The sequence below is a fragment of the Typha angustifolia genome, chromosome 15 (assembly GCF_048772165.1).
Source record: "Typha angustifolia cultivar Huaian chromosome 15, ASM4877216v1, whole genome shotgun sequence".
Classification (NCBI taxonomy): domain Eukaryota; kingdom Viridiplantae; phylum Streptophyta; class Magnoliopsida; order Poales; family Typhaceae; genus Typha; species Typha angustifolia.
The window spans coordinates 10,885,979-10,913,334 of record NC_133253.1 but is presented as its reverse complement, the minus strand read 5'-3'; the positions used below and the strand labels follow the sequence as shown (position 1 = coordinate 10,913,334).

At 42.1% G+C, this 27,356-nt stretch overlaps 1 protein-coding gene across 1 annotated transcript; it reads right to left on the bottom strand.

The window, feature by feature from the left end:
* Positions 1-2,296: 2,296 nt before the first annotated feature.
* LOC140778175 (NADPH--cytochrome P450 reductase 1-like) lies at positions 2,297-27,356 on the bottom strand. The gene is made up of 18 exons (XM_073122761.1): positions 26,861-27,356; positions 26,708-26,767; positions 26,543-26,619; positions 26,402-26,459; positions 26,238-26,321; positions 26,104-26,140; positions 6,065-6,134; positions 5,667-5,861; positions 5,481-5,573; positions 4,673-4,901; positions 4,503-4,586; positions 4,276-4,427; positions 3,876-3,972; positions 3,595-3,744; positions 3,431-3,508; positions 3,187-3,309; positions 2,965-3,078; positions 2,297-2,791 (listed from the first exon to the last, which is right to left on the bottom strand). Exons 1-18 carry the CDS (start codon positions 27,170-27,172, stop codon positions 2,711-2,713), a joined length of 2,094 nt encoding a protein of 697 aa, XP_072978862.1. The 5' UTR covers positions 27,173-27,356; the 3' UTR covers positions 2,297-2,710.

Genomic DNA, 27,356 nt, shown 5'->3' with positions numbered 1-27,356 from the left:
GGTAATGATCTACTCCTACTAAGATAAGGACAATCTAATAACTATTGTTAAAGATAAGGACAAGATAATAAAATAACTAAACTCAATGATCAATTCTATAATAATAATCAACACATAATCACTCCTATTTATAGGAGCAAAGTCTTAGTGGATCAAATCCACATGTAGATTATTCACTTTATTTAAAATTAATAAATAAATCTAATTAACTAACTTGTCTCGACTTGACTTGACTCGATTAACTCAACCAAACTAACCTGTGATTAGATCGTAACAATCTCAGTGTGACCAATCCATCCACACGTTCACATGTGTCGCACGTGCCGTGTGGACATGCTGGCTAGTATGTAGTCGATGGGCTAGAGCATTATAATTAAGTGGTACCGGAGCTAGGTTTAAGGATTATTTGGAAAACCATCAATTATGACTATGCTAGTAGTTGATCTTTAGATTGTTTTTTTTTTCTTTTGGTATCCTTTGATTCATTTTTAAAACTTTTACTTCAACATGAGGTATAAACCTTCTTTTATAGGCTTGAGAAAGGTCACTCTCATTTGAAATACTTAGAAGCAATGAACATCATCCTACAAAGCATTTAATGTGCGCAGATTTTAGTTAGATTTTTTTTTCTAGATTACAATGCCTTTTTGACTGCTTAAATTGTCGAATTAGATTTTGTGATCAAAAGTTAAATTTTAAATATTTGAGTTATCTTTCTAACCTGATAAGAATTACATCAAAAAATATTTGACTGAAAAACTATAGCTAAAATAGTGTACCTATGTCTAGAAGATGTTATCCTAGAAAATAGCTATCTAATTAAATAGGTTATCTTGTTGCGTTATCATGTCATGTTAAATAGGTTATTATGTAGTGTCATCGTGCCGTATTAAACAGGTTATCATGTCATTTTAACTAGTCGTCTTCATATCTATCAAATACAATCTATTTAATAATCGACTCGTATTCGTGTCAAAGTGAATCTAACCCGACTAAAACCCGCTTAATACGACTCAGTTGCCAACCCTAGTCACATGGCGACAGAGCTTCGACAGCCTTTCTAACAATTGGGCTGGTGTGAAGCTTGGAGAAATATCAATGTGACTCAAAACACAAAGTAGATGCCACCTCAGCTTGTAAGGCCTTACTAGACTCCTCAGTAATCGACACGTTACGCAATTGACCCACTTCCGAGAGGACCTAACGGAGCCCCACCACGCACGGTGGAGACACTTCAACATTGCCGGAGAGGGCCGGAGAGGAAGTGGCATAGAAGGGGTTTGTTTCTTTGCACTGAGATTGACAAACCAGACCTTCAACCATTACAATAACTTTGGTCTCATGTATCAGGATAGTCCATTCTGGCCTTCTCCTCTATGGCACCTCAATGCATATACTCCTGCATCTCGTGGCATATGCGCCCACAAAAGAAAGTGTCGAGGGAGGAGCTCGTAATGCGGTGCTATTGAGAAGGAACACCAATACTGAAGGCGTGAGAGCCTTAGATATGTCAACATAGAACCTCATTCTTATAAACTTTGACCATTTAGCTTGATCAGCATCCGAAGGTGACTGAGTTACCAACCCTCCCCGCTAGGGCACGAGCAGTTCTTTGGAAGGCAATACAAATGGACCCAAAATAAAGTGTATGAAGTTCCATTGTTTAGCTGGTAAGTTGGGTTAGAAAGAGGCTGGGGCAAGAAGATCTATGCTGAAACACCAAGGAGCCCAAAACCATACCTTCCACTTGTCAACTTCAAGTTCAAAGGAGTAAGGATACCCTTACCAGCTTCCACGAAGACTAGGGCTCCCTCCAATCCCCAGGCCCTAGTGAGTGCGGTCTTGAGCCCCATCATGTAAAATTCCTATCAGAAATAAGCTTACTCACAAAACAAAGGTTGCGGCTCCGCTTGGATATAGTGCAATCATTTTCCAGGGAAATGACTTCGTCCATCTTCTACGAGAGGAGCTCGAAGAACATGCAAAAAAGTTCCTCATCAGAGGCTGCCATTGTAACTACCAGACTAGTTAACACAAGCGAGTAGGAGACAGGGAAGAAGAGGAGTCCTACAAGGGTCAAGGTAGAAAGAGATAAGACGGGTTGAGGAAGGAGGGGAAAGGGGAGGGGAAAACTGGAGATGGACTCCAGGGAAAGGGGGCGTTGAGACGCCCATAGCTTTCCATCATATAGATTGGTCTGCTTCACTTACATCTTAATAGGTCTCAGTGATAACTCAAGGATATGTCAAGTATACAGTCTAATCAGCATAACATCTAAAAAGCAATTAGATAGACATTAATTAGAAGGGCTGGAGCACCAACAGCCTTGCCTGTGTACGGTAGGGATAACATCGAACGTACAAGAGACAATAGCTTGTAGCAGCTATTACTGATAGGCCTATCGATCTTCCAATAAATCAGGGATAAACCCCCATTGAAAAAGTTTTTATCAAACAAACTACCCTACTAACTTATTTCTCCCCAACCAATTATCCTAATGATACAAAGGAACATATATTATATATTACATGAGCAAGAACTTGTTAGAGATGAAAGAATCACATAAACCAAGACTATACTCTATGGGAAGGCATGAGATTAAAATGCCCGGCACTGGGAAACCATTCTGAGAATCCAGGGTTGTGTTCTAAATTCTGGTGACCAAATGCCACATAATGTAGCTCACTTTAGAAACTTCCTTTGGAAATTCTTACCAAACGTCTCTGAGATACCTCCCTTCCATTTGAAGGTTCTTCACAAAACTCTCAGTTTTGGAGCTGTCCAGAGATCCCTGCAATTCAAATCCGAAGTACTCTTAGGGTGAAAGTATAAATCAGGCATTCATTTAGGGAGAAAAGAGATCTTTTTCCGTCCAGAAAGTTTTATCTGAACTAATAGCATTTCAGTGATACATGTTATGGGTGGTGGCATGTATGGGCACCCTGATTATGAAATGTTATCTACCTGTTCTTGAACTATCGAGTGAAGAAGTCGGTGAACATCCCTAGCCATGCCCTTAGCATCTCCACAAACATAAATATAACCACCTTGTGAGATGATATTCCAAATCTCCAAACCCTGGATATATTAAGTAAACCAAAATTAACTGAACAAGAATATGTAAAATTCAGGAATTCAAGAGGACAGAGTTCCCAAATATTCGGCAAGAGTAGCAAGCATATTGACCTTTTCCAGCATCTTATGCTGCACGTATTCTTTTTCTGGGCCTTCACGAGAAAAGGCAACTATCAGCTCAGAAATGGCCCCCATGTTAACAAAGTCGTTCAGCTCCTCTTCATAAATATAGTCCTGCAAGATAACCATCCAGAATTTATATAGTTAAAGAAAGCAAATAGGACATGCTAGAAGGAAAATTAAATAATATAAGCAAAATCTAAGTTCAATGTAGAAATATTTTACAATGAATTACCATCTTGCGGTTCCTGCATCCAAAGAAGAGAATAGCAGGACCCAGATCCACACCAGACTCTTTTAGAGCCAGCCTTTCCTGGACGGGGTATGAATAGCAGACATACCAGGGTCATTGTCTAAACAAGAAGAAATTCTAGACAAAAAAAATTGGTGCAAACAAACCTGTAAGAAGCCCCTGAAGGGTGCCAGCCCTGTCCCAGGGCCAATCATGATAATTGGAACTGAGGAATCCATAGGCAATTTAAAATTTGATTGTCTAACAAACACAGGTGCCCAGCTACACTCTTGGCTGTACTCCGAAGGGATTGTGTTCTGGAAAAGTGCTTATGCTTTCATTATTCCATAAATACAACCAAAGAAAGTTATTACCACAGAAATACAATTCTGTCAACTGACATATATCCAACTCCTGCGGAAGGAATTCTTATATCAAAGAGGCATACCTTCATCCATGTTGAACAAACCCCTTTGTGAATCCTTCCTGTAGGTGTTGGTCCATGAACTAATGCACATGTGACATGAATTCTAGAAGGAGCTATCCTGCAAATACAGAATAAGCTAAATAATAACCAATGACTGATTCAACTCTTATTCCTACCAACAAATAGAAATATGGCTTGATGCATCTCCAATCCCATGTTTCAAGAATTTCTTTGGAAGTTAGTCAAAATAACTTGATAATATTGGGACTAGAGGACATGCAGATAATCAAGAGTTTGACTAATTTTGCTAGTAAGTGCCATTTTTCACATCCTATTCCACATGGGAATCATATGACAAGACGAAACTATAGTCAATCATCCAAATGATCCATAAGATAAAAGATGACTATTTGACAATCACCTTGGGGAAGATGAAATAGAATAATATCGTGGCTGCAAGCGAGGAGCTATGGCTGCAAAGAACACACCTAGAGGAGGCTTAGCTGATGGGAATGCAGTCATAACTTCAAGAAGACTCCTCTGACTTGCAACTACCCATTGAGAATATTCATCCTGCAGACACGAAGTAAAAGTCAAAATGACAGCAATATAGTAACACTCAGTACATGAGAAGTCCCAACTCCCAACCTTTCCAGCAGGAGAAGCCAAGAATCTCAATCGTTCAGCTTCACTTGGGTCAGAAGCATGAGAAGCTAAAGCAACTAAGGCAGCCTAAAGACCAGACCACAAAAATTTGAATATCAATTACAGATTTTCTTAAAGCAGTTTTGAAGTAGAAAGCATGCATAAAAAGGAACCTTTTTTGGTGAACTTAGGAGGTCAGCATATCGCGAAAGAGCAGTTCTCAAAGTACAAGGAGATGGGAAGGGGGGTGCCAATGAGCTTCCCTTGAGGGGTGTTCCATCCTCGTTGTCTGCATGTATGGAGAAGAAAGTGTCTGGTGAAAGACCGAGTAACCTTTCAGCCTCCTCCACGGTCTCAATAGAATTTTCTGAATATACACCAACATGGTCTCCAGTTTCATACCTAACAAGGAAGAGGTTCTCAACATAAGATAATATGGAAAACAAGCTTCTAAAATATTCAGAAATCATCACACTGCTTAAAAAGACATAATCGACAGAACATGGCACAATTCCTCAGCAATACAATAGGGATCAAAAGCCAAGTAACCAAAGAGGCCAAGGTCTTGCTATCTAACGAAGTTCTAACTTGAAAATACAAGCTGATACAATTAAGATATAAGCAACTTTACATTGTAGGAATTATAACATAAAGTTGACCCAGAAAATAAAATAATGACATAACACCTGTACATCAGGAATGAAAAATAAAGCAACTATTGCTAATTTAAAAGAAAAATCACTGATTCTGTAGGTCTGAATCCATGCAATAGATTTACCTTATGTTTAGAGATCATAAAACTGATCTACAACTGTAAATAAAATTTTGCATACAATGCCCAAGGGCAAGCAAGTAGGAACTTGGATATTTAAGTCAGAAAACTCTTGATTTCAGTCAACTAAATTGCATGATAAAATGCCAACTAAAAGAAGTACAAAGCTGTAGTTTGTATTTGCATGAAAAAAGCATGAGGGAACTTACACTAGACCAGTGCCAGAAATGTCAAACTCCAGATGAATACATGAACGATCAGAAGCAGATTTATGAAGCTCCCTTCGCAGAGCCACGTTAGCCCTTAAACAAAAAGTAAAATGTACATTATAACCTTAAAAAATATTTCCCATCTGTAATACAATGCAGTGATACAAATTCACCTTTATTGAGTACCTGCAAGGATGTTGGAGGTCAATAACAGCATGGCCATTAGCAAGACTCCAAGATTTCTCCAAGTGTGAAGAATCTGCACTGTCAAAAAGCACAACACGGTATTCGGGTATGGCGGCTGTGTAAGGAGTAGCTCCACCTGAAGTCTCATCTTCAGTGAGAAGTAACCGATCCAACTCTGGCCACACTAGTTCTTTCCTGACAGGAAATAATAATATAGTATGTAAAAGAGGGATGCAATGTCAAATAGTTTATGGCAACTTTATTTCCTTCTATGCATGTCTTCTCTATTTTACCTGTGTGAGTGAAAGGGAAAAAAAGGGAGACAATAGATTGTTATTATTTAACTAACTCAAAACCTAGTAATATTTCTTTTTCTAATTAGATTGTCTTCTGCATACCAAGCTGTGAAGTCATCCTCAATGCACTGATCATCATCTCCAAGGCCTACAGGAACAAGGAGCTTTCCACCTAAAGAAGCAAGAAAATAAGGAAAGTTAAGACAGAGAAAATTACCTAAATAACATACAAGGTGTGTCAATCCTAACAGGAGAGTAGAGGCTAAATATCTCCATCTTAAGAACATTTACTACAAAGTATACTAGTTTGACAGAATTATTCATAATTTCCTCGATCAGTCCATTCATCCATGTTATCTAGTTAATGAAGTTCCTCAGTAATGTCCCACCAAAACAAAAAGCAACTAATAGAGAATAAAACTTTCATAAGGGAACAAAAAAAATTGTAAACGCGTGTTGTGTAAACTGCTAAGGATTGAAGAGAGTTTCATTACTGACATACGAATAGATGTCAAGCTGGCACCACACATAATCAAGAGAATTCATGTTTTACATGTATATAGATGAACATATATACAGTCACGTGCATATATATATAATAGATAGATATAGATATATATATACACACACCTTTTATGAATAAGTGCTAAGTCATTCCAGCAGAATGAAATAAATGAGAGTCCAATACATTATTGCATATGAACAGCATAGGCACCTCAAAGGTAAAAAGCTAAAAATGAATGACCTACCAGAGGACTTATCTTACCTCAAAGTGGGTTAACTCTAACAGACCTTGCCATCAAATTTAATGGCTTGATAAGCTTTCTGCGACATGTTTTAACCATTCACCAATCCAACAATATGACAAAATATACAATTAAAACTTAAGAAGAAAAAAAGTACCAGAAAACTAAAATTATACTCGACATATGTTGCCTAAAAGGTGTCACTTGATATGAACAGTAAGGCTCACATTTGCATTTAAGAACTAGTAGGCTTAAGTTATGAAAGCAATCTTTACTGAAACAAGAGTAGTATTGTGTACAACCTCTTTCCCAGAACCCCACAAGGGTGGGGGGAAGAAGAGAGCAGTTTTCACTCTTGATACTTACTACTTCTCATCCAAATTACTCTCTGGCAATGAGTAGATCGAGGACAAAGTTACAAGCATTGTTTGAAGTTTTGGTGTCAGTTGTGTAGTCTTCAAGAAAGAGGATGGAGGAGTAGAGGTGTAAAGAGAGAGAAGTTGAGAAAAAGACCAAATGTCCAATTAAATTACTTAAACTTGAACCTGAAATCACATGTTTAGTTGATTTAAGTAGTTTCAAATGGAAGCACACAAAACTACATGAATGGTTGAAGCTAACCAAAAACAAAGGAAAACCCAACAGCACAACAGCACAAACAGTCTCCTTGAAAATTAATCTAAATTCAATATAATGAAACTGGAGCTGGATCAAGTTATATCGAAAGAAATAAATTTGTTTTGGAAGAAAATAAAGCTTTTCGCCGAGGGGCATTCGAACGCAGGAGACTACGTTCGAACGCACTATGCGAACGCTTACATGCGTTCACAAATACAGAGAACGGGATTTGTGCGTTCAAACGGCATTAGGCCCGTTCAAACGGCTGTACGCGTTTGTTTTTAGGATTTATTTTCTTCTCCTATCTCTCTCTCTCTCTCTCTCCCCTTCTCCTTGCCTAAACTTCTCATCGTCCCTTGACCTTCATTAGTTAGATCTTCCTCCTCATCTGTCGCGGTACTTCTTCTTGGAACGACCTCTTCTTCCCCTTCATCCTATTCCCATCCCTCATCACAAATATCTCTATCCACATATCATCTTCTCCTCCCCTTCCATCACCATCAAGATCTCCCTTCAATCCAAATAACCAACCCATCCCCATAGCAGTCCAGTCTATAACAATGGTATCAGAGCCACCGATTCTCGGACTATGACTAACACAAGATCGATGGCGAAGCGTGGGACAACGGATGCCAACTCGAAACCAGATCCAAACACTCCAACCACCGTGGGTAGCAATAGCAAAGCTAGCACCAGCGCCACGCCGAGTGTGCCTTTTTCCACGCCGCTCGATCCAAATATGGCAGCAATCATTCAGCAAATGATGAAGCAACAACAAAGAATGATAAACCACCAACAACGAATGCAAGAAACCCTTGCAATCCCTACGCGAGGAGATTCATATGATATCGCGTGGAGGGCTGACACCGAAAGAACTCGTAGTAACTATACTAGCGGCCAATCAAACTCCGCCAATGATGAGAGTTTTTCTAAGGCAGACGAATGCATTACTGCCCAACCCACCAAGACCAAGGATACCTTATCCAGCACCACCAGAAGTGAACCATGGTGTAGATGGAGGAAGGAATGAATCCCATCAAGGCAAAGGCGAACCAGAAGCAACATGGCCATATGATGATGAACATGTGATTGCTCTTGAGCAAGAGGAAAGGAGATGTCGTGGACCGGAGATCCACATCCTTCATCCACCAACAATAAGGATGGATCCTCTAATGGACAATGGGCACGATTATGGCCTCTGCAGACAATCCGCTTGATTAGAATTCCCAAAGTTTAACGGAGGTAACCTATTGATTGAATTTTTCATGCCGAATAGTACTTTTCATGTCATAGCACACTAGAAGAGGCTAAGGTATCTATTACAAACTTTCATTTGGAATATGCGGCTTTACATTGGCACCAATCCATACATGCCCACCAACCGTTCAATAATTGGACAGCATTCACATTTGCATTAGCTCGACGGTTTGGGGCTGTTGAATATGAAGATTATAGGACTATACTCACCAAATTGACACAAAAGACTACTGTGGTAGCATATCAAGAGAACCTTGAGCATCTCAGCAGCCGTTGTTTTCCAAGGTGGCCACAAGAAGCATTGAAGAGCACATTTTTGGCGAGACAACGTGAGGAGATAAAAGCCGACGTCTATTCAATGCAACTGCGAACTTTGATGAAGGCTTTTGAGATTGCCACAAGGATAGAACAGAAGTACACTGCCTTGAAAGGAGTTATGAGGATGAATTGGATATCAAAGGACAGCCGGTATATGCCACGAGCGGCGTCCACAACCGGCGGTTCCACTTCCATGACAAAACCACCGGTGCCTTCTTTTGGACAATGGGGTACCCCGAGACAAACTACCAGATTCAGAGGAGGCATGCAACCCAAGGGTCGATCCTTGTCCCAAGCGCAGGTGGATGAAAAGCGAGCCAAGGGCTTATGTTTTTGGTGTGACGAGCCTCCAGGACATCAATGTGCCAAGGCTACGGGCAGCGTCATGTTAATCGATGGCTATGACGAAGAGACAGAGGGAGACATCATAGAGGAGATAGTTGGAGAGGAGCTTCAGGAGATAGTAGAGGATATGCAGGTCGAGATCTCGATGCATGCATACTCCGATACTAGCGTCCTAAAGACCCTACTAATGGATGGGCTCGTCCAAAAGCAATGTGTACACATCCTCATTGACACGGAGAGCACATAACTTTTTGAATGAGAAATTGGTACAAAATATAGGACTTGAGGCTAAGCTTACTATTAGATTTGATGTGACCATTGGTGATGGTACCCGCCTTGTAGCTGATAGCATCTGTCGAGGAGTAGTGGTATGAGTGCAGGGGCATAGCTTCACCTTGAACTTATACCCGCTAGCCCTTCGAGAAGCTGACATTGTGCTAGGCACCCAATGGCTGCAAAGTCTCGATTTCGTCACATTTGATTTTTTACAGATGAGGTTCACATTTCAGAGAGATAGACGTGTGGTATGACTCGAGGGAGTTTGCACGCAAATGAGCCCCTCCTTGCGGCCGTTGGTTGGCACTCCACGGATAGGCGAGGTGACCTACTTCTTACAGCTGTTCCCAACAGGACTTCAAGTCATCTCTGACTTAGGTACTTGTCCTAATTTGAATTGCTTATTAGTCGACTTTCTAGGCTCCACAAGGGCTGCCACTTGCTAGGCAAGCTGATCACAAGATCGAGATTGTACCGGTGGCCAAACCTGCAAATGTACAGCCCTACTGCTATCCACACACTAGAAGGAAGAAATATCGAAGTTGCTTGCAGAGATGTTGAATCAAGGCATCATTCAACCAAGCCGAAGTTCCTATTCATCACCAGTTCTGTTGGTGAGACAGAAGAACGACACCTGGTGTTTCTGCATGGATTACCGCACGCTAAACACCATAACCGTCAAGGATAGGTACCCAATCCCAGTAATTAAGGAGTTGCTGGACGAGCTGACCGAAGCATCATATTTCAGCAAGTTGGACTTTTGTGCAGGGTACCATCAGATCGGAGTGCGTACAAAAGATGTCCTCAAAACGGCATTCCGAACTCATGATGGACACTATGAGTTTTGGGTGATGCCGTTTGGGTTAACGAATGCTCTGGCGACCTTCCAAGGACCGATGAATGACATATTCCCTCCACTCTTACGACGATATATGTTAGTATTCTTCGATAACATTTTGGTGTACAACAAGACCTGGAAGGAGCACTTGATCATCTATGGTCTGTGTTGGCGCCCTTGAGGGACCATTCCCTCAAGGTGAAGCAAAGTAAATGCCTATAGGGCGAACGACAAGTGGAGTACTTAGGGCATATCATTTCAACCGAGGGTGTCGCAGCCGACCAAAGTAAGGTGGAGTGCATGCTCAGCTAGACACAACCGAGGACGGTACGAGAGTTACACGGTTTCCTTGGTTTAACCGGTTACTAACACAGGTTTGTGGCTAACTATGGGAAGATTACAGCACCATTGACAGCCTTACTGAAAAAGGATGCCTTTGAGTGGATTGATACAGCGACAAAAGCATTCGAGTTAAAGAAGGCAATGGCATTCGCACCGATATTGGCACTACCCGACTTCACCAAGCAGTTTGTGATTGAGTGCGACGCGTCGGGCATAGGAATTGGAGCTGTATTAATGCAAACAGAGAGGCCCATTGCTTACCTTAGCAAGGCCTTGACCCAGAGATTACAACAATTATCCATTTACGAGCGGGAGATGCTTGCTATCTTACATGCTGTGACGAGATGGAGACCCTATTTGATCGAGAGGCGATTTATGATCCAGATAGATCAGAGGAACTTACCTTATTTTATAGGACAACAGATTCACACGCTTGTACAGTAGAGGTGGGTCACCAAGCTATTAGGATATGACTACGAGCTACAAGACAAGAAAGGAGCGGAGAACAAGGTAGCGGATGCGCTATCCCGACAACCCGAACCAGCCGAACTAGCGGCCCTGGCCATGTCCGTGCTTGTCTTCCCTTTCTTAGATGACATACGAGCAACAAGAGCTATTGATCCAGATATCTTGAGAATCATGTAGAAGGACGACCCTACTAGTCATCCTGGGATGGTGAGTCGAGGTGGATTGCTCTTGGACTATAAATGCATTCAGATACCTGCGGACGTAGGCCTACGACAACGAGTGATGGAACATTTTCATTCCATCCCTAAAATAGGACATAAGGGACTCCTACGGACTCACAAGAGACTACTACAAAGCTGTACATGGCCTGGAGTACGATAAGAGCTGAAGGCGCTCGTACGTGCTTGCGAGGTATGCCCACAAGCAAAGTCCGACTCACTGAGGCTAGTCGGACTACTCTAGTCATTGCCCAGACCGGAGAGGATTTGGGAGAACATCTTCATGGACTTTATTGAGGGCTTACCTTCTATGAGAGAGTACTCGGTTATATTCGTGTTAGTAGATAGGCTGAATAAGTTTGCTCACTTCTCGACCCTTACGCACCAATATTTAGCAAGGACGGTCGCAGAGGTGTTCGTGCGCGACATTGCTAGACTTCACGGCATGCCGCATTCGATTGTATTCGACCGAGACCGAGTCTTAATCAGTGATTTTTAGACCGAGTACTTCACACTCTATGGTACTTGATTAAACCTCAGTTCGGCAATCACCCACAAATAGATGACCAAACTAAGGTGGTGAATTAGGGCATAGAGCAGTACCTACGATGCTTTATGGGTGAAAGATCGAGGAGATGGCTCGACTACTTACTGTGGGCAGAGTGGTCCTATAATACTGCATTTCACAACACCATTGAGATGACACTATTCAAGGCAGTGTATGGTAGGCCACTACCTACCTTGAGGACATATGACCCCGAGGCATCAACAGTAAGGACGAAGACAGAGATGGAGCCAACAGATCGGGATGTGGTTCTACGGGGGTTACGGGAGCACATGACAACAATCCAAAATCGCATGAAGCAAGTATATGATCGCTGGCATCGAGAGTTTGAGTTTGAGGTCGAGGACCTTGTATTTGTACGAGCCCAGCCATATTTGCAAGTTATCCTACATTTGTACGCAATCCTAAGTTAGCGCATTGGTATTTTGAACTGTTCTGCATATTCGAGCGAGTGGGACCTATTGCATACTGATTAGAGTTGCTGGAGGGATCTCAGGTTCATCCCGTGTTCCATGTATCGCTACTACGAGCGAGAGTAGGGGCGCATTAGGCAGTGAGCACAAATACCCGATCTAGTGGAGATACAAGTATACGAGCCAGTGCATTTGTTAGCAAGACAGAGGCATCATCGAGAAGGTCGACTAGAGATTGAAATTTTGGTGAAGTGGCTTGGACAGCATTCAGACGAGATGACATAGGAGTCTGAGGAGAACATCATGGAACTCTTTCCGAACTTCTCACCTTGAGGTTAAGGTGACGAAAACGTGGTAGATTGATACAACTAGAGTTGAATCAAGTTGTATTAGAAAAAATTAATTTGTTTTGGAAGAAAATAAAGTTTTTTGTCGGGAGGCATTCGAACGCAGGGGGTTCGTACGCACTATGTGAATGCCTGCAGGCGTTCACAAATACAGAGAACGGGATTTGTGCGTTCGAACGCCTGCACGCATTCACAAATACAGAGAATAGGAAATTAGCGTTTGAACGCATTGTGACGAGAACACTTTATTTTTAGGGTTTAATTTCTATTGTTTGAGTCCAAAAGATAGCCTCTAAGTATTGTGGAGTGCACGCAAGTTGAGTTATATTAAGAAATCATATTTTCTTCTCCTATCTCTCTCCTTTTTCTTCTCCTTGCTCTAATTTCTCACCGTCCCCTAACCTTTATTGGTTAGATCTTCATCCTCATATGTCGTGGCCCTACTTCTTCTAGGAGCGACCTCTTTTTCCCCTTCATCCTATTCTTATCCCTCATTTGCAAATATTCCCATCCACATATCTTCTCTTCCCCTTCCATCACCATCAAGATCTCCCTTCAACTCAAATAACCAATCCATCCCAATATTGGTCTAGTCCGTAACACTATAAATTGAAACTCAAACTATGAATAGTGTTAGGGGTGGCAAAAGTTAATCTGACTCAATAATCTGACTATTAAATAGGTTAGTGTTTAGTTTAACTGGGTTCAGATTGTAAAAATATCAACCCACCAACCATGATTAATAACCGAGTCATGTTCAAGTATATAGTTTTAACTCTCTTGGCCTACTAGTTAAATTAAATAGGTCATGTCGAGTTAGGTCAACCCGCTACCTTAGGCAGATTTTTGAGTAATTAATACTCTATGTACATGAAGTGGTCCCAACTTCTACTATTACGGTTGCTTTTGGTAAAGATGATTTTCTATTCAATTTAATAATCTAGACAAAACTCAACACGAAACTTGCGAATACAATAGGGATTGATCTTACTATTGGAACAATCTAGAATTTAGAAATGTTGTTCCTCTGTGAGTTAGAAATCCAACATAACCAGAATCTCGTCAATCGAAAGTTATATAGAAAACAATGAGTGAAGGCCAGAAGGTAGCAGGATGAACGTGGATAATGTGATTAGGGTTATAAGAGATGATTATAGTATGGTGGACAGATTAGTGCTTTGAACAAGATGAGATGAAAGGAGAAAGCTTTCAGGTATGGTTGGTCGTTAGAGGGAGAAAGGAGAAGCGATGGAGGATTATCCTTGACTGTAGACGAGAACACGGGATTGGGTTCCAAGGAGGAGGAAGGAGGGAGAAGATAGCTCAAGCCTAAATTAAAAATAAATTCCAATAATAAATAATTCAAAAAGTTGATTTTTCATATATTTGGAGGCTAGCTAATCATCCAAAAATCATAAACAAATTCTATTACGACTCAACTTACCGATTGTGTGCTCAAACACACCCCGATCGCATTCGAATGGTAAAACTTGTTCTTTGCATGTATGAACAAGAAATCAAGCAATCAAACAGCCAAAACCTATTCTCTGCATGTACAAACGTGAATCAGGTATTCAAACGCCATCCATTTGTGTTCGAGCGTATCTGCCAGAAACTATTTTATTTTCTTAAACAAAACAGAAATTGATACAAATAAAAGTGGTTTAATCAAGTTCACCATGCACCTAAATCAAGAACCACAATACTTATCACCTCAACGCCAATATCTCTCTCTCCTCTCTCACTGAATAACTCCCATCACCTCAACACCATCACCTCAACCCTATCCTTTCTTATTTCCTCTGCTGACATTTCCCTTCCTCGTCTTCCACATTACTAGCTCCCACCTCCCTCCATAATCGTCGCCCTCCCCAACGAGCTTCTTACAACTACCGCCCATTAACTAAATAAATTACACAAGTTGTATCATATTATCCGTTTAATAATTAGATCGTGTTTATATCTACAAAACTCAACCTATTTAATAATTAGGTCATGCTCATATTAAGGTGAAGTTAACCCGACCCAGACCCACTTAATCCAACTTGCTTGCCACCCCTAGATAGTGAATGATGTAGAACAAAGTAGAGGTCCTATGATCTGATAGTTGACCTTCTAATAGAGATGAATAAAGAGATGAGAAAAAATTGAAAATGAAGAGAAGAGAGTAATATTTTACAGAGAAAGATAATAGATACGAAGAAAAAGAGAGATAACACAACAAATTAGGCCAAAAGAAACTTAGTTTCATAAATCCATCATCTATTTATTATATGTTTGAGCCTCTGATGGCCTTTTACAGTAAAACTCTAACCTAAGGCAAACTTTTAATCTAATAGGATTGTTTAGGTAACTTTTTTTCAATTATTTACTCTTAAGATAACCTAAACGGCGAATACTAATCTAGACAATTTAGGACTCCTTCAAAAACAATAATAAAATATTCATCGGCACTATTCACTGCTACAGTACCAACATTACATGAATAGTATGATGCTACAGTGATTTGCTATAGTAATTCAGGAAAAAATAAAAAAAAAACTAATAAGTCATTCTTTTGATCGGGTGTGTCATGTTATCTCTCTCTTCTTCATTCCTATCTATATTTTCCTCTTTGAAATTACTCTCTTGTTCTCTTCATCTTCTACATTTTCTCATCTCTTTATTCATCTCTATTTGAAGATCCGCTATCAGATCGTGTAGGGCCTCTACTTTGTCCTACATCAATTACCCTAAGTCTAAAACTATAAAAAATCTACTAGATTTCCTCCATTAGTGTAATTGCCATTGTTGTGCTAACAGCCAACTGTTCATGTTGTGCATAGATAGATCCCACAGTGCGTACAACTTTACCTACGTCCCCCTCTCTCTCTCTCTCTCTCTCTCTAGCAGGAATCAAAGTCTGTTTCCCAAGTGAAAAAGCAGTTCATTCCCTTCTGCAGGATTTACTAGATCCAACGCAAGCACTGATCCAACCATTACAGTTCATAGCAGCACTACTACTGCATACAACTTTACCTACGTCCCCCCCTCTCTCTCTCTCTCTCTCTAGCAGGAATCGGAGTCTGTTTCCCAAGTGAAAAAGCAGTTCATTCCCTTCTGCAGGATTTACTAGATCCAACGCAAGCACTGATCCAACCATTACAGTTCATAGCAGCACTACTACTGCCATTAGGAGAAATTGTCCATGCTGCTATCCACAACGGCACAATTATCGAGAAAACAGTTTAGTTGTGGCACAATTATCAAGAAGAAACTTTAGATCAGGACATGAACTGAGCATTTAGAAACAATGCTCTGTTCAACTTGGCACAATTATCGACCTCAGTTCGGTTCACCACCATAACTGGGTCATAGGCTCGCAATATTGGTGGTGTGCAACCATAGACTGCCTCGAACGAAGTCATATCAATGCTAGAGTGGTGAGCCATGTTATAAGACCACTCAATCCACAGAAAAAACTTGACCTAATCATTGGGTTGGTCCACAACAAAGCAATACAAATATTGCTCGAGTCCGCAGTTCACAACTTCAATCTGACCGTCAGTTTGCGCATGATAAGCTGATCTCAAGTCAAGTCTTATGCCCTATAGCCAGAAGAACTCAGACCAAAATGCACTCAGAAAGATTCGGTCCCAGTCTGATATGATAGTCCACGGCATCCCATGTGACCGAGCCACCTCCTCCTCCACGAAAATTTCAGCCACCTTCTGGTGGAAATCGGGTGGCCTAATGCAGTGAAGTGCGCATGCCCTTAACCTGCGGTAAGCCTTTGATGAAATCCATCAACACATCCTCCCATATTTGCTCCGATATAGGCAGCGGCAGCATCAATCTACACGCCTTGAGCATCTCCACCTTGGCTTGTTGGCACACTTAGCACTCCTAGACATATTTCTTCACGTCAGCTCTCATGGATGCCCAAGTACAGCTCTAGGACGACCGCTTGAAAGTATGCAACACTCCATTGCCAGTAGTGGGGGCGTCATAAAAGTGTTTGATCAAGGTCCGTCATAGATTGGCATCCGCCAACACCAAAGTCCGCCCGTACGCAAGGATCAAACCGTCGCGCGCCTCATGCTTCAAATGGCTCAACGGGCCGTTCCCTATTTCCTCCATGATCTTGGTCAGCTATGAGTCTTCCTTGGATTCCTTAGGTCTGAAAAGAATGGAAAACTTGGTGAAGAAAATGCCACCACCTCCGTAGAGTCCGGTTGTCATGACAACGCGTCTGCAACTCAGTTCTCGATCCCCTATTTTACACCAACTCGTAGTCATATCCAAGGAGTTTAGTGACTCATTTTTGTTGCACCGACGAATGCACCCGCTGCTCCATGAAGTAAGGCAAGCTTCAGTAATCCGCACCAATGAAGAACTGCTGGCCAACCAAGTAAGGCCGCCATTTGGTGAAGGCATGCAAGATCGCTAGCATCTCCCATTCATAGGTGGACAGCTGCTAGTATCATACAGTTAGAGCTTTGCTCAAGTACGTCATAGGCCTCCTTTCTTGCATTAGCACAACTCCAACGCCAATCTCGAACATATTAGCCTCCACGACGAAGGTCTTGCTGAAATCAAGCAACACCAAGACCAGGGTTGTGGTCATAGCGGTTTTCAGCTCTTCAAAAGCTGTTGTGGCCTTCTTGGTCCAAACAAAACCTCACAAAGTAAGAAGGTCAATACAGCAGTGATCTTTCTTTAGTTGGCCACGAACCACTAGTAGTACATGGTAAGTCCAAGGAATCCTCGTAGCTCCCATGGATTGGAAGGGACCAACCGCTTCACCATGTTTTTAATCTTCCCCGGGTTAGCTTCTACTCCCACCGCTAAGATAAAATGCCCTAAGTATTTCACCCTTGGTTCGCCCCACAAACACTTCCTCATCTTAATCTTGAGTTGGTTGCGTCACAGGATGTCGAGCACCTCATGTACATGCCGTAAGTGCCCTTCCTACCCTTTGTTGTACACCAAGATGTCATCAAAGAACACGAGCACATATCTAAGCAAGAGTGGACAAAAGAGGTTGTTCATCAACCTTGGAAAGTCGTCGAGGCGTTGGTAAGGCCGAACAACATTACCTGAAACTCAGTGCCCGTCATGCATTTAAAATGCCGTCTTGCGCACATCTTCGAGGTTTATGTGGATCTGATGATAGCCCGCCCTCAAGTCGAGCTTACTGAAGTATGCCGACCTCATAAGCTTATCCAAGATCTCCTCAATCACTAATATAGAGTACCGATCTTTCATAGTGATTGAGTTCAATACCTAGTAGTCGTCACAAAAGTGCCAACTGTTGTCCTTATACGCTAAGAGAATCGGCGACGAGTAGGCACTTCTACTCGGTTGGATGTTGCCTTAAGCAAGCATCTCCGCCACCATCTTGCTGATCTCCTCCTTATTGACATAGGGATAGTAGTAGGGCCAGACATTGGCTAGTTCGACACCTAGAACAATACGGATTCAACAATCGTGCTTGTGGGTAAGCGACAGCCTCCACGATTCCTCAAACAAGTCATTGTACTCCTGCAGCAAACTCTTCATGTTAGTGTTTATACCTGCAGGTGGTGGTGTCTCCGAATCCGTAAGCATCATCTGCATCAAGAAAGCTCAGTCTCCACTGCATAGAAAACCGATCAGGGGTTGCAACATGGCGTCTGCTTGTGGTTGCAACTGGTTGCCCATTAATTGGACTCGCTTGCCGTTTCATCTAAAAGACAACGAGAGACTTGTGAAGTCAAAGGTGATAAGCCACAAGCTCTTAAGCCATTGGATCCCTAAAACGATGTCGGCTCCCTTTCCTCGATGGTGAAAATCTATCATTCAATCTTTAACTCAACGCAACTGCATACAGTGTTGGCTCATAAGGTGTTGCCATTCCCTATGGTCATGTTGAACCCCTCGAGCCCAATCTCCCGCAGCAACCTATCATCAATAAAATTATGAGTCAAACCAATGTTAAATCAAGAACTGAATCACCATTCGCTTCACCATGCTGCTTACACACGTCTTGGGCGTTGCAGTCCCAAAGTATGAGCGAGATGTCAACCATCATCTCCTGATACGATCTCCCCTTAGGCTAAGGTTTGACCTACTCCGTTTTCAAATCTGAACAGAATCTAGCACGAAACTTTGGAAAAAGATTCTGAAAATTCAGCTGACAGATCAACGTGAAATTTTGATATGTTGTAGTCCTCGAAAAGAGCTTTCCAACAAATCTAATTTCAGGAAAATCGGACGGTGGGATCTCAAGATATCGTCCGAGAAGTAGACAAACGTCAAGGAGTCCGTCTATGGATCCATAGATGGAGGCACGAGATCCTTGGTGATGGAAAGCTGAGGTTGACAAAAACAAAATCTTCATCTCCTTCATTTAGTTGCAGCCATGGCAGGAAGCTTTCGACCGTCTGGGTGAGAAAAGCAGCCGCCCACGAAGTCTTTACGGGGCTATCAGCGACCGGTGCTGCTATGGGTGGAAGATTGCGGCCTCCTCCTTCGAGTTGTAGCTCAGCGAGGAGCTGCAACGTCATGCTGGTGACAACGCTGTCACGATCGACCATCGATTGACCGAGGAGAATGGTGGAAGGTCGCTGAAGGCCATATGTAATTTCTTCCTAGTTGCCGACTCCCCGTGGTTGCAAGGGGAGGTGGTGTAAGGCAGCCCAAGTGTCAAAACTCGCAGTTCTGAATCATCTCCCTCACCACTAATAAGGAATCTTGATAAGGGATATCCAGCGACCATACGTGGTCTTCCTCCATTCAACAGTGGTTCGCACGGTTGTCGACTCGTCGAAAGAACCTTTCCAACCGTCGAGCTCGTCGAAGGAAACTGCTACCTTGAAGCTGGACTCTTCATCATTTCTGTAGGGATCGGGAAGGATGCGACTAGCCTTTCGCAATTTGTCGGCGAGGTCTCCGATGCATAGGAAGATGTGGAGGTTCCAAAGGCTGCTACAATGGTTGAGGATCCCATTGTAATCGGCGGCGATTCATTTCGGCTGACCAAAGATTTGGGTGTAGAAGCTCGATCTTGCTAGTGAAGGTTCTAAACCGATAGTGACGGGTTCATGGTGGTAGACTCGCGTCGGGGAGTCGTTGGCGCGTTTCCGATCGCCATGGCTTCTCTTGTCGCCCGTATTTCCCGTATCATCTACCTCATCATTTGATTATTGATGGCTATCTGTTCGGAACGTGATCCGATCATGGCTTGATCACTAGGCTCTTTCGTATTCAGATTTGGTCGGGCAGTTCTGCGGGTGAAAGTTCCCGCAGCCATTTCCCCCTCCTCTATTGAGAAAATCTCATCTTCCTCATTTCGCCGTGTAGCCATGGCTCTGGTTGTTGTCATAGGAAGCGCATGTCCGAGAAACAGTGGCTCTGATACTACTCTTGATACGATCTCCCCTTAGGCTAAGGTTCGACCTATCCCGTTTTCAGATCTGGACATGATCTGGCACGGAACTTTAGAAAAAGATTCCGAAAGTTGCAGCAGTCGGACCAACGTAAAATTTTGATATGTTGTAGCCCTAGAAAAGAGATTTCCGACAAATCTAGTTTTAGGGAAATCGGACGATGGGATCTTGAGATATCGTTCGAGAAGTAGACAAACGTCAGAGAGTCCATCTATGGATCCGTGGATGGAGGCACGAGATCCTAAGTGATGATAGATGGTGGTAAACCGGCGGTAATAGGGTGGCACCGGTGAGTGAGTGGTGGTGGAAAGATTATGGATGATGGAAAGGGTTAGGGCAAAGTAATAGTAGATTGGAAGAAAGGGGAGGATTGGGCCACCACTAAGAAACTAGGGTGAGTGGCCGATCGAGGGAGGCTAGAAGCGGTGGCACGGAGAAATGAGAGAACGAGAGAGAAGAAGATGAAGAAGACTAGGACAAAACTCAATTCATTCAATAATTACTCCTTGGTTGTCATCCGCACCTTTAGAGGCTAACCAAACAATTCAAAAATGGCAATTATTAACCCTAGAAACAGTGAATTTGCTTCGATCGCGTTCGAACGCATATTTTGCGTTCTCTGTATTTGCGATAATGTAGACTTTTACAAACGTGTTCGATCATACCCCACTCGCATTCAAACGCGACATACAGAAAACCTTTTTTTTTCCTGAAATAAACACAAACAAAAATAAAAGACACCCCTAAAATGTATCCATACTCGAGACGATATCGGTAAAGTCCAAATCATATCATCTCCTCAATGTTCTCTTCAGCTACCATGGCGCCTCCTTGACCTCTACAACCTCCTTAGTCGTACCAGTGTCCTCACCTAAACAATCGATGAGCATCACCAATCCAATCGGTTTCATGCAATGATGGTTTGCAGCAAATTTTTCGTCCAATGAAAACATAATCTCTTCACTCTTATTCTATCTGTGCTGGGGTGAAAGCTTGGCTAGGGAGTCGTGGGGATAGCTTCACGTCAACGGAAGGCCTCAAGGGCGCCCAAGAAGCTACGGCTGTGGCTACAACCCTCGGCCAACCCGTGATGCTCCATACCACCTAGCTCGACCTCGGTGGAAGTCGCCCATCACAATATGTTCAACTTGGTTTGGACTAAATCTTCATGGCTCGGTGCTTCTCCTCCATCAACATTACATCTTCGAATGCCTCCTTCAGCAATCGAGGCTAGAGGGCGCAAACATCAGTACGAATCTCTGCTCACAACCCGAAGATGCAGGTGCTCGGAAGTTGTTGGTCAATCCACCAGGGTTAGCACCGACTACTCACTCTCTTAAACTCCTCTCAAAAAGCCCTACGCTTATCTATCTTTTGGACGATCTTCAAGAGAAGAGCGTCGAAGTCCTGGTATGCCGACATAGCGACACACCTCATGAGTTAAGTGTAGAAGTCTTCCCACCTTTTGAGTTCACCTTGAGTGTTGGCTGACCGAAACCAATGCAAGGCTGGCCCCTCCAAGTGGAAGCTCGCGAAGCACCTTCTACTCTTCTGGTGTTCCTTGGTAGAGGTAAAGTTGCTCCACTTGGTAGGCCCAATCAATCAGAACCCCACCCTTGACCCGTAGATAATGCAAGTGTAGTGTCCTTGCTGAACCCCATTGTCTCGATTTGGATCATGTCCACTGTCATGCCGGAACGAAGGGTGCACCAAGACTAATCAATAGTTTCTCTATCAATGATCGTCTACTCCCAACACTAGAGGTTCCTCATTAGGGTGACCTCTCCGTTGCAGTTCAACGTCGACTGATCCAGGCAGGACCGGTCTTGTTGGCCTAGGGCCTGGTGGCAACATGATAATAGGCTCCATGTGGAGTGGTGGAGTCGGTGGTGATGTGAACGCTGGGGTCAATGCAGTCGTAGATGGCATTGAGCCTCCACGTAGGATTTGTGTCGAGATTTTCGTCGCACATTCTTCAGCTTCTTTAGAGGCCCTCATCTCTCTCAGAAAATCCATAATCATCTAGTTGGTCATGGCGATCTGCTCGACAAGGTTGCCAAGTTGTGCTTAGATTAAAAGGGGCTCATCTCTCTCAGAAAATCCATAATCATCTAGTTGGTCATGGCGATCTGCTCGACAAGGTTGCCAAGTTGTGCTTAGATTAAAAGGGGCTCAGCATTACGGTTCTTCTTTGGTTCGCCCTAGCCGCTGCAGCCTTCGAGGTTTTAGTGGCAGTTGAGTCAATCTCTTCCGCCACTCGCCTTGCTGACATGGCTTGATTCGTTGTCATAGATGTGGGAGCGCATCAAGGACGACTTGGCTTTTATACCAAGCCTGATACGTTCATGCTAGGTATCTAGCTCGACTAGGTTGGAACTCAATTGGATAGATCAATAGCAATGAGGTCTCCCTGTGAAAGGTGAGGGTGGTAGTAGTGGTTAGCTGAGGTAAAGGTGGTAATGGCATTGGCGGTATAATGGTGAAGATAATATAGTGGCCAAAGAAGAGAAGAGGAAAAAGGAGACCGTTTCTAAAAGGCTAGGGGGTTTAGTCAGATGGATGAGGAAGGAGGCAGTGACATTAGGGCTGCCGTGGAGGGAGCTAAGGTTAAGAGAGAGAGAGATGGAAAAAGCTAGGTCAAGATAATCAAATAAACGATAATGAACCCGGTGTGCACCATAATATTTTATAGGTGGCTACCAATGTTAGCCACATCCGACTAACCTCAGTCAGCTCAATCAAATAGCAATAAGCAGTTAACTAAAACATACGAACTAAAGTGCAAATACAAAATCAAATGCAAAATAGAAGATAACTAGAGGCTAATTCGATACGATCCGATGTGATGTGGTTTGGTCAAGCCCAAATAGTATCAAGTCTCTAAATCAACAGAAAAATTTGCACATCATGTTCATCATTACATCAAAAAATCAACAAGCGAATTGAAACTAGTCATTTTCATTATAAACTACATGCCAATTCAAATAGATGTACCAAGGAGTTTCATATTGAGGATTATGTCATAGTTTGTGTCAGTGATACACCTAGTTAAAGTTTCTTTTTACATTAATTATTTATTTTCATTAAAATAAATTTTCTGTGGGTCGCGTTCGAACGCCGTATTCGAATGCCTACATCAAGTTCGTAAAAATAGAGAACGTCTTTTGTGCGTTCGAACACGGCCGGACGCGTTCAAACACAATCGGTGAGAGTCTACTAGAATTAGAATTAATAATTATTATTTTGGCTTGTTAGCTAGTCTCTATAACGGTGTGGATGGCAGCCAAAATCATTATGTTTATGGAATATTAGTTTCTTGCCTATTTATCTTCTCTCTAGTCTCTCTATTCTAATCTCCCTCCTCCCTCTTCACCAACCTACCACCTCTACCGTTGGTAAGGTCTGTCCTAACTTCTAATCTTTTTCGTATGTCGAGCCCTCCATCTTTCTTGGTATCTCGACCATTTCTTTCTCTTCGTTTTTATCCCTTAAACAACATCAACCATCCACCCTCATCTCTATTATTATCTATAGCCCTATTATCCACTCCATCCGTCACCACCACTATCATCCGCACTATATCGTGTTTTCGTCCCAATTATAGTTCAAATTTGTAAAGGGCGTAAATACGAAAAACGTAGATCTGGGAGTTACGAATTGATCCCACTTGGTTTCGTAATTTTCTGATTACAGGAGAATATTTGGTGAATATTTTCTCTCAATTGCGCGGACTGCTTCCTGAAATAAATTCAGATCTTAAAGGAATCATTTCGTAACCTATCAGTCAAACTCAAACAATTTCCATCTAGAACTGTAGAAAAAAAGCAAGCCCGTAGTGCTAGACCTCTTCAATTTATAAATATGTATGACCTAATGTTATGTCATTGATATTCCCTTTGATTATGGCATTAGTTCTATCTTTAGTATTGAAGACTTGGTTACTTATAAACCTCCATTGACTATCCCAAATGACCCTTATGATATACTTCTACCACTCTAAATATACTTGCTTTGGACCCTACCACTTCCCATTTCATTCACACAAAAAAAACAAATTGAAAACTATTTTGAATGAATAGATAACATCTAATACTGAAGAAAGAATTCACCATTTTCTAGTCCAATGGAAAGACCACCCAAAGTTTGACAGCACGTGGATTACTCAAGAGAAACTATAACAGATCAATCTAGTAATCTTGGAGTTCTACCAAAACCATCCTTAGTCCCACTATATTAAATCTAGTTTCTCCAAACTCAAGGGCTAGTGTGGAACAGCCAAACAGCACCTTTAAACATGTACACTCGCACATGCGGAGGAGGGTAGGCTACTAGATTACACTCTAGCTGGTTGATGGATCATAAGATAGGACTTTAATGTTGAGAGCATTTTGTTTTTTTTATGTTAGGATATTTTAGTTTGTCTCTTTTGTTCTTTTTGCCTATATAAAGGGTTCAGATATATTTGTTGGAGGTTAATGAATAATTTGAGGTTCTCTATTCTTTCTCGTTGGTGGATTCCAACACCTCGTTGGTGGATTTCATGAGTCTTTGTTATTTCATTCTTCGCTCAATATTCTCATTCTACATCAAAGGATCTTATTAGTTCATGCAGCACCGAGGGTTATTCATGAAATAATCTTCCCTTATTTATGAATAATGACCGACCATCATTCTCTATCTCTAAAAATATGCATGACTCTAGTCACGGCGCATACGTCTAAGTTATGCACATTTTTCTATCATAGGTGAGAGGGTGTCTCTAGCCCCTTTGTACCACAAATAAATCAATTCACCTCATTTAAGGATTATGCATGGGCCAAATCCCACCTAAATAGTTCAGCAATGCAAAGAAATGCAATATTAAACAACCATAAGGTCTTCAATTAAAATCTAACGTAAGCAAGATAAAACCCAATTCAGCTTGAACATAACTAACACTAGCAAATCAAACCTTTATTAATGCAAGGTGAGACCAACCAAAACAGAAGATAGATTACCAGATTAAGATCAATCAAGAGCAGTCCAAAGATAGCTCTTACCTTCAAGAAAAAGTAGATGACTGCAGAAATTTCTGATGAGACTGACAGCAAGAAAATTAAGAAAATATGCAAAACAGTGGGAAAAGTATGTTGGATCCCACCCATTGGAAAGGATTATTTTTCATCCTTAAGCCTCGACTTCAACTTTAACTCTGGGCACTGATATTGTTTTTTCATGGAACTCCCCAAGAGAGCAGGAAATGCTTAGGAATGTGAGGGATATTATGTAGAGGGACAAGATACCACAAGGATCATGGGGGATTTTGAAGGAAGAAGATAAAGAAGGATACCAACCAAATTTGAGGGAGAAAGTAGCACAGGTTGAAGAGAGAAAGGAAGAAATATGGAAAAGGAAGAGAGAGAGATTTCTGTAGAAGAATATTTAGCAGCCTCACGCATTGCCTACTCTCTAGGGGCTGCTCAGCAGCATAAAAAGAGGGGAGGGAATCTAAGTATTGAGGAAAGTTAAGGGTTTATTTGCTAAAAGTTCTTTGGAAAGTTTAAAGATTCTTTGAGATGTCCAAGGATTCTCATAGTAAGTCCAAAAGGACTTAGGTAAACCAAATACTTAGCCTAACATGAATTGTCTGCTAACCTAAAGCGTGGACATCCCCATGCACAGTAGGCTAACATGATAATTTTCTTAGCACCACAAAAATATATAAATATATAAGTCATCACAACCTAATAGAAATGATGATCAGATTAACAAGTTGAAGTCCCTTGGGTGCTACAAACTTTTTGTAAAGAAAAAAGGCTGTTCTGCAACATCTTACCTCTAAAGCAAGAAAATGTATAAGAATCATGTAACTAAACTTGTTCAAAAGGGCAATATGAGCAAACTTGTACTGGAGTATACCATTATAAATCAAAATTTAATATCACTATCTCTTTAACCAAAAAGATGATCAAACAACAAAGGATGGTATTACAAGAAATTACCCTGTTTAGCGAGGATCTCATCCACTACCTTCGCTACCTATATTTTTCCAAAATCACATCCATGCATCAAATATAAACAGAAGAACCAACTTACTCCAAATCAAAGAAATGAAAATGATGGATCAATAGCAAACCTTATTAAAATGCTCATATTGCCTATTGCCAAGACCAAACACAGCATACTGGAGATTCTTGAGCCAAGGCCCCTTCTCTTTCCCCTAATTATGTAGCCTCATGTTATATTCCAATCGAGAAAATACAAGAGGAAGAACCTACATTTACCGAAAGCTACACTAACCTCAGTAAACCATCTATAGAACCTTGCAGCATTATCAGTTGGCTCTCCATCGCCATAACTGTGGCATTCTAACAAAAACTAGTGAACAAAAAAGACGTAAACAGAACACTGCAAATTGACAACCAACATATTTCAACTTACGTTGCCAAGAAGAACAACGCCAAAGTCTCTTTCTTCATCTTCTCTTCATACTCATCATCATCAGCAGCATAATCATCCTAACAACAAAAGAAATAAGTGAAAAACAAACGATCATGTCCATGCCATACTATTGAATTGAAGAATAAAAAGATGAAGGAAGCTTACCAGATCCACGACTTTGAAGGCGGCCTTATCATACCGCGCTCTAGCCTCCTCAGCAATTGACTGATCAAATAAACAAAATTAGGGCACAAAAGGTGCGATTTTTACGCCATCGAAGAAGAACTACAGAGATCTGAGATCGAACTCCCTTCATACCTTGGCGAACCCTTCTGCTGTTCCTGTCTGGGTGCCGAAGAAGACGGTCACCCTCTGCTTCCCCTCATCGGCGTCGTGGTCCGGCTCCACCCTCAACGGCGGAGGCCTCGCCGGCGGCTCCTTGCTCGACTTCTTCTCCGCTCCCGATCTCCGCCACAGGATGAGCAGCATGCACCCCACCACGACCGCCATAGACGTCGCTAGAGCTGCCGCCGCCTGCCTCTTTCCGGCGACCTCCGGCTCCTCTGATGACGTCGTCAGAATCGAGGCAACCAGATCCGCCACCCACGCCTTCATCTCCAACAACGCCATGCCCCAGCCCTATCTTTCCTTCTCTCTCTGTGCTTGGAATCGCCGGAGAGAGGGAGAAAGAATGGTGGAGTTGGTGAGAGTTGCGAGATGAGACGGAGATGGAAGAGTTAATTGAGGGAGGGACGAATGGGGCAAGCAACGAACGAGCGACGCCTTTACACCCCCACCAAACTTGAGGGGGTCA